This window comes from Lactuca sativa, chromosome 2 (genome assembly GCF_002870075.4).
Source record: "Lactuca sativa cultivar Salinas chromosome 2, Lsat_Salinas_v11, whole genome shotgun sequence".
NCBI lineage: Eukaryota > Viridiplantae > Streptophyta > Magnoliopsida > Asterales > Asteraceae > Lactuca > Lactuca sativa.
This window is the reverse complement of record NC_056624.2, coordinates 38,559,580-38,568,489: the sequence shown is the minus strand read 5'-3', so window position 1 is coordinate 38,568,489 and position 8,910 is coordinate 38,559,580. Positions and strand designations below refer to the sequence as shown.

General features: G+C 40.2%; 1 protein-coding gene across 1 annotated transcript; it reads left to right on the top strand.

The window, feature by feature from the left end:
• Nucleotides 1-685: 685 nt before the first annotated feature.
• LOC111886327 (uncharacterized) lies at nt 686-1,318 on the top strand. Its single transcript, XM_023882566.1, has one exon. It carries the CDS (start codon nt 686-688, stop codon nt 1,316-1,318), a length of 633 nt encoding a protein of 210 aa, XP_023738334.1.
• Nucleotides 1,319-8,910: the final 7,592 nt, after the last annotated feature.

Here is an 8,910-nt window from a genome sequence, read left to right as displayed (position 1 = left end):
TGTAAGTTCTGTTTATGCTTATGTTTCTGTATTAACGATGACATCCCAAACGTTTTAAAATGAAATAAATACGTTTCTTCGAAAATGTTTTATTAACGTATTTATCATGTTTTTCTAGGAACAAATTCCGCAACGTTTTTGTTAAAAGAAGTACTTTGATTTTTATAAAGCATAAACAAAATCGGTCTTTTCTGGCTGTGAAAATGGGGATGTCACAGTTGGTATCAGAGCATTAGTTTAAGCGAAGTTGGAATATGGATTTATTTCTAGTCTTAAACTTGGAATGCTAAGCGATGATTGTGAGGTGTGAGCACTAGATAATTTGAGGAATTATGCCTAACATGCTTTTATGTGCTAAATACTTGTGCCTGATATGCTGTTAGTTGTTCGGATCTATGGTCTGTTGCCGACCGGATCTGGAAACCTTATGTGTTTAGGATTCTAAACGTACGACTACGATATTAGAACTAGCATATAAACGTTTCGGAGTGATAAGGATGATTTAACCGTCAATCCTAAGTAAAGATCTAGATTCACCTTATTTGGTGTATAGATCAAGATGGCAAGGACCCATAGTGGAAACGTGAATGCAAATGAGAATAGGAACCAACCCCCAGTGGTTCAGCAAATACCTGTTGAAGAAGAAGTTGCACCTGGGCCAGTCATGATGACCGAAGTACAAGCAATGGTGCGGATAATGCTTGATCAACAGATGGAAGAAACAAGGCGTTTACTTCAAAAAAGTAAGGACGAACTTACTGTGCCAGTAAGTCAGACACCCACTCTTGAGGCGACCATCTGGGTTGCTAGGTCTGTTGATGAAGTGATCAATGGTAGTATCGCCAGCAAGGTTGAGATTGGCAAAAAGAGGAAATTTGAGGGTTCTTCAAGGTCTGACAAGAACAACATGTCCTCGAAGTCTGGAGGAGTAGGTGAAGCAAAATGGTGTGACAAGTATGGAAGGAAACACAATGGTAGATGCCCTAAGGAAGTAACCTGCTTCAAATGCGGGAAGACTGGTTACTATGCCCACGAATGCCCAACCGAGGAAGAAGTTTGCTTTAAGTGTAGTAAAAAGGGACACTTCAAGCAAGAATGTCCAATGAGAGCTACAAAACCAAGTGTACCGCCGAAGCACCATGGGAGAGTAACTTGTTTTAAGTGTAGAAAGCATGGGCACTACGCCGATGAGTGTACATTCAACACCAGGGTGTGTTACGAATGTAATGAGAAAGGGCACCTCAAGCAAGACTGCCCAAAAAGAAGAGGATTTACAAAGCCAAAGGCACTACGGAAGAACTATGGGAGATGCTACTAAGAAGTGACTTGTTTTTAGTGTGGGAAGAACGAGCATTATGCCAATATCTATACATCCAGTAGGAGGTTCTGTTACGAATGCCGGAACAATGGACATATATCAAAGGATTGCCCAAAGAGAGAAGGGGCTACAAAGCCAAATGTGCCACCAAAACCAAAGGCAAGAGCATTTTACATGATCCTCGACGAAGCAGAGAACCATGCGAGGAATCAAGGATGAGGACATTATACCCGAAGATCGGATTATGCAGTAGCCATAGTTTCGTATGATGTAGCCTAGTAGAGGCATAGTCTAGGGTGAACTTGAACACCCATGTAATCGTTTCAAGAAATAATATAAAACCTTTGTTTTGTTATCTGATGTGTTAAGTTGTTGTGTGGTTTTCTTGTATGGTGACTTGGAAAAACTACGGGACAATACTTGGGACGCGTATGAGTAGGTGTGAATGGTAGTAGAGGCCTATACTACCGGAAGCACAGGACTCACACTTGGATCAAGGAAAGTCACAAGGTTACAAAGAAGCTAGTAATTGATTTCGTTTTATTCAAGTATGTCGTTACCATTCTTTTAGTAATGACTAAGAAAATTGTTGTTATCCTGACCCTAATGGTCATATCACATAGAGTCCGACTACGCTGAGTAGGTTACGTGGTTCAGAGAACCAAGTTTGATGTAGCGTCCGACTTAAACCAAACAATTGAAATCAAAGCGATCAATAGAAGTATCGCGCTCATTGTTAAAGAAGTTGGTAGCCAGAAATGCCTAATGTTAAAGTGTGATTATATCACATTAGAACATGAAGGAAGGCATAGTCTATTTTAGAATTTAACTCTAAAAGACCCGAGTCTAAGCGTTGCAACATGCGATGATAGGTCATTAGAATATGACACATAGATCTATAGTAGTAATAAAAGAACTCATCTCAAGTTCGTATCCAGTAAGGATTGAGATTGTGACTTGAAGGTCATAATTTGGAGTCTAACCTGAGGTAGAGAGCAAGTGCACGATCGAGTACTGCTTACAATCAATAAGTCTAAGAGATAGACTTGAAGGAATATAGAAGTTATAATTATTACCTAGGATGAAGAGATGACGTATGGAGTCATTATACGAGCCCTGTTTCATTGATGATTCCGGGACGTAATCATCCTAAGGGGGAGATAATTGTAACGCCCGCAGATCCGGGCTAGTCAACTAGAGGCAATAGGAATCGAAAACGACTTTTCGAGAAAAGATTATTTAGAATAAATGATCTTAACCAAGTTGTAGAATATGTCACAAGGTTTCCGTACATATAAAGAACGCCGAAATCCGAGTTATGACGAAGAAGTTATGACCCGTCGAAGTTTCGCGACGGAACAGCGAGATTTAGCCTTAGCGATCTAAATGAAAGTCGTAGAATATGTTAAACTAAGAACATCCATAAAAAGAAAGCCCAAATCTGACTTCGTATGAAGAAGTTATGATTTTTCGAAGTTTCGAGTTAGCAGTGTACAACCCGAAATTCGAATATTAGATCGAGTGATTTTTAGCCGACACGACCTAAACGAGAATCGAAGATCTCATTAAGAGTAGCGTAACGAGAAAAAGATGGGCAAAAACGGACGTCGGATGAAGAAGTTACGAGGATTTAACGGACCAATCCTATCCCGGCCTGTTAATAATATAAAGTTTAAAATAGAGTCAAAATTAGCCGACGGAGTCTAAACGAAAGTTGTAGAGCATGTTCCCACCTTCGCGTGGATATAAAGAACATCGAAAATGGAGCTCGTATGTGAAATTTATGATTTTTAGAAGTCGAGAAGGAAAATTGCAAACTGAGATGACGTGGCCAAATCTCAGCCGTTGCTTGCTGACCAAGGCTTCACTTCGGATCTTGACGCGTCACCCTCGCTATTACGCCCCGCGTACGAAGAAGTTACGCCTAGTGTAACTTCGGTCTGATCCTTCCGAGATGAGTGCAAGACAGCTGGACCGAGGCTGGCAATCTTATCCGAGGAGTACGCCCAACGTACCCTCGGTACGCCCAGCGTAAGGTCCGAAGTCTGGGCTATAAATAGAAGGCCGAGGCTGCCATAATTCTTCACTCCAAGATCTCTTCTTTCTCTCACTAATTTCTCTCTCTACAATCCCAAACCACCCCTAAGCCCTAGATAAAATCCCTAGCTCCCGAGGGAAGCCCCGAGGCTCCCGGAGTCCCTAGAAAAAGAGTCTTTCGGTTTCGAAACGCTGCTCCAATTAAGTTCCGGTTTTCGATAAAATTCGTTGTAAGTGTGCTACGCTTACGCAATTTTTAATATAGCTTTCAAATAATTATAGGAATGTTATTAGGTCCTTAAAATAATTATTTGGGTTATTATTATGAGTTATATTGAGTGTTATTAATGCTTAATAATAGTCAGACTAATTAATTTGTCGCGGTTATCGTTAGACTAAACCCTAGTGGTATTGGTACTAGGTTTTATCAAAGGAAAATCGTTTTGAGAGTATCGAAGTGCTGTCCGAGTGCTGAGTCACCACCTTTCAAGTGAGTGCATAGTTACTTTCAGCTTACACATAGATATGAAGTATTTTATATAAATTACGTGCTGTGTGTGTATATTATCTGTATACTTGCTATCTATGCTGGATGAACGTTTTATACATGTTTTCAATGATTTAGACTGTATATGTATTTTATATCTACAAAATGTGTTGGGTAAAACATGGGTAGATGTAATAGTTGCTGTGTGACAAAATAAAATAATGAGAGGCCTCGTTATAGCTGTTCTTGATGATCTAGTCATCTAGCGGAGTATAGATGACGACCACAGACTATTCTAGACAGTCCAGTGGAACACTAGCAGGCTCGCAACCTGTAGGTGTTTATTCGAACTGTGTGTTTATTCGAACTATGTGTTTATTCAAACTATGTGAACTGTGTGCTCACTAGATGTACTCCATCCTCCAGATGGTTTCCTTTAGGACTTTCATTGCCAAGGAATACCCTTAGTAGTAGTGTCCATCCTAATGATAATCCTTAGACTAGGTCCCTTGTGTTAGATGTTTTAGGGATGTAATGTGAGGATAACGGGAATGGGTAATTGGGTTGATTGTTTGATGTTTAAAAATAATAATTATATTATTGTGGGTTGAAAACCCTATGTGCTCACCAGGTTTCCCAACCTAACCCACTCAGTTTATTTATATCACAGGTGTTGATATGAAGTGACATTGCACTGAGAGATTTAAAGAGATGTAGATCACTAGTGTAAATAATTGTAAGTTCTGTTTATGCTTATGTTTCTGTATTAACGATGACATCCCAAACGTTTTAAAATGAAATAAATACGTTTCTTCGAAAATGTTTTATTAACGTATTTATCATGTTTTTCTGGGAACAAATTCCGCAACGTTTTTGTTAAAAGAAGTACTTTGATTTTTATAAAGCATAAACGAAATCGGTCTTTTATGGCCGTGAAAATGGGGATGTCACATTAAAGAGGTACGAATATGTGTGGAAGGTAGTATTGATCCCGTTCTACTGGAAGCACAGGATCCATACTCGAATCAAGGAAAGTCATGGAGATACTAAGAAGCTTATAGCATGAGAAAATTTTCTAGTACGTTCTAATCTTTTGTGCTGTTGTATTTAAGTATGGTGGTGATTACCCAAGGTTCTAGCTCTGGTTCTGGTTCAGGCACTAATGTTGAGCCGATTGATGCGAGAATATACGAGTTCATTACATCAGAGATCACTCTTGGTATCTTGGATGCAACTCATGTGACTTTTGGAAACATCAAGGAAGGGATTATGGACTTCTTGGATGAGCACTTACACCCCGCTCCTGAGTTATAGCAAAGAAAAGAAGAGAAGAGAAAAGAAAGTAAGGAGAGAAAAGAAGAGAAAAGAAAGGAAAAAGAAATTGTCATTTGTGCTCCCGAGTCGGAGAGAAATGGAAGGAAAGTTAAACATTTTTTTCTTTCTTTTCAAATCCTCCCAAATTGGGAGGAAAGGTAGGAGGGAAAGTTTTCCTTCCATTTCCTTGCACTTCCTTCCTTTAATGAAACTCGGGAGCACCATTCTCTCTTGCTTTCCTCTCATTTCCTCCCATTTTCTTTCTTTTCTCTCTTTAGGTTGAACTCGGGAGAGGGGTGTTAAGGGCCTTTCAAGAAGAGATTGTATTTGGTTAGTTCAGGGCATGAACTCTCACCTTCCGAGAGTTCAAGGCTTGTGGAGCCCCAGAGTTCTCCAAGAAGAAGGATCCTATTTCTAGTATATGGTGGCTTGCAGACATGGAGAGCACTCAGTGGACAAGCTTCTTCCCTAAGGGGTCGATAATCAATTTGCATCTTGCCTTCTGAGGGACAAAGGTCGCGATTGGGTGGAGGAGGTCGGTCATGCCATGGGGCGGAGGCAGTTGAGGCTATAAATTGGCCCGATTTCATTGCCAAGTTTAGATTTAGGTTTGCACATGGTATCAAGGTGCAACCGTTGGTGAGAGAGTTTTAGGAACTTCACCAGACAACAAAGTCTATGGTAGATATCAGTGCCATGTTTAGGGATAGGGCTTTGTTGGTTCTGCAATATGTTGTTGATGAGAAGATAAAGAAGATGAGATATCTCAACATGCTGAGAGATAAGATTTGGGAGTTTGTTAGCGTTTCGAGTTGTAGGACCTTAGAGGATATGATTTACAGATCTCGAAAGTGATATATTCAGTGGGACTTTCGGTCGAAGTGCAATAAAGTGCAAGTTCAGAAAGCTACGGTTCTGGCGAAGAGGCCCAAGACTTTTGATTCGTGATCGAGAGACTAGTAGGGTTGAGGCTGTTGTGCCAAATATGGGAGGTCGCATAGGGGAAGCTATCGTGATAAAGAAGGGAGCTTATTTAATAATGGACAAGTGGGTCATTATAATAGGGATTGCACTCGGGGAGCACTCATATATTTACATTGCAATCAGTCTGGCCATAAGAAGGTCGATTGCCTGAGATTATCAGGTGGAGCGACGTGGGAACAAGCTCTAACTATGCCAAGGATTACTGATGGATGAGAGGGCAATGGAGAGGCTCTTGTAGTGAGGACTAGAGATTTTCAATTGATGGTCAAGGAGGTCCGATCTTCTCTAGATGTTGTTACTGGTATGTATCTATATCATGTCTTTTACTTCTTTCATTAAGTATGCTTATCTTTTATTTGATCGTGTATAAGGATGTATTTAGTCAATGGTATGACTGCTGATGTTATTTTCTATTCTTGTACTACTCGATCGTTTTTGTCTCTTATGCTTAGCGAGAAGTTTGGTGATACTCTGAGATCTTCGGATTACCCGTTTGAGGTAGAGATTGCTGATGAACGTACTATGATCGCTCTGAGTGTCTATTAGGGTTACATTATCGAGTTATTCGCGATAGGTATCCAACATATCAACTTCCTATTCCTCTACGAGGGACAAAGATTATTATAGGAATGGTTTGCATGAGCCAGAATGGGCTATGACTGATTATGAGCATCAGTTGATGAGTGTTCTAACCCCAAGTGGGGGAGTATTGGTTATTCATTGTGATGGAACAAAGCGAGGGCCAACTATTTGCTCAGCTGTATTGGCTAGGAGGTATCTACAACAAGGATGCTTTGGATTTTTGGCTTATATTATAGATACATAAATGATGGAGAGGAAGACAGTGGAAAATGCCCATATCAGTCGAGATTTCCAGATGTATTTCCTAAGGATTTACTGGGGGTGCATCTTGAGAGGCATTTAATGTTCCAAATTTATTTGGTTCTAGGTGGGGCTACGATAGCCAAAACACCATATCGCTTAGCACCACCGAGGATGTTGGAGTTGTCTACATAACTGCATGAGTTTTTAGATAAGGGATCAATCCAGTTCATGAAAAAGAAGGATGGTTTGTGTAGGATGTGCATTGATTATAGGAAGTTGAACAAGTTGATGGATAAGAACCGTTACCCACTTCCGATGATTGGCAATTTGTTTGACCAACTTCAGGGTGCATCTTGATTCTCCAGTATTGATTTGAGATCGATTCATCATCAGATGAGGGTCTGGGAAGAGCATGTGCAGAAGATGGCCTGTAGGACTCATTATGGTCATTACGAGTTTTTGGTGATGCCACTCAGGCTCACAAAAACACTGAAAGCATTCATGGTTCTCATGAACCGGGTGTGCAGGCCGATGTTGGACCCTAAGATTGTATTTATTGATGTTATCTTGGTCTATTATAAGACCAAGGAGCATCATGAAGATCAATTATAGGTTGTTCTATAGACTTTAAGGAGGTAAAGGTTTTATACCAATTTTTCCAAGTGTGAGGTCTAGTTGTGTAAGGTGTAATTCTTGGGCTACCTCATTCACCAATATGATATATTGGTCGATCCAGGCAAGATCAGCTCGTGATGTTGTGGGAGGTTTCGAGGTCACCTTTTGAGATTTGGTGTTTACTTGGGTTATCAGGTTATTACTGGATGTTCACTAAGGATTTGTCCAAGTTGATGTCCTTTTAACCCCATTGATGAAAAGAATGTTACTTTTCGGTGGGGGACTTAAAAGATAGTGACATTTGAGACTTTAAGGTAGATATTATGTGAGGATCTGATACTAACCCTTCTTGAGGGTATAGATGATTTTGTGGTTTATTGCGATACACTGATTATGGTATTAGGTGCAATACTTATGTAGAGGGGTCATGTGATTTCATATGCTTTGACATAGTTGAAACCTCACGAGGCGAATTACCCTACTCATGATTTCGAGCTTGAGGCTATGGTTTTTGAACTGAGGATTTGGCGACATTATCTATATAGGGTCTAGTGTACCAGCAACATAGATCATAAGAGTCTGAGATATTTGATGGATCAGTCGAAACTAAACATGAGGCAGCATAGATGGTTAGATGTGGTGAAGGATTATGAATGTGAGATCTTGTATCATCCTAGGAAGGCCAATATAATGGCTGGTTCCTTGAGTTGCAAGGCGGATAGTACTTCTATTAGAGATCTATGTATTAGGATGGGCATTTTTTACCATTGTTATATTTAATCGAAAAGTCATAGGTAGAGGGGTTGAAGAGGGAGAATTGGGATGAAGATAGAATCTAGGGGCAAATTCCTTTATTTGTTAGAGATAGTTGAGGATTGCTGACTCAATATAGCATGTATAGGTTCCGGTTTTTGGCATGGTTACGCAGACATTGTTGGAGGAACTACACAAATAAAAGTTTTCAATCCATCTAGGGGCCATGAAGATGGATACAGACTTGAGAGTATGCTACTAGTGGCCTTGTATGAAGAGGGAGATAACATGGTACGTTGAGCGGTGCTTGACTTGCTAGAAAGTCAAAGCTGAACATTCAAGACACCATGGCAAGATGCAACTGTTACCTATTCCCATGTGGAAATAGGAGGATCTCACTATGGATTTCATCACAAATTTGCCAAGGATGGTGCACGAGATTGATTCTATATGGGTTATTGTTGATTGTCTTACCAAGAGTGCCCACTTCATCCCAATGTAGGAGAGTTCATCAGTAAAGAGATTAGTCGAGATTTACATCAAAGAGGTGGTTGCACGACATGGGTGTCTGTTTCAG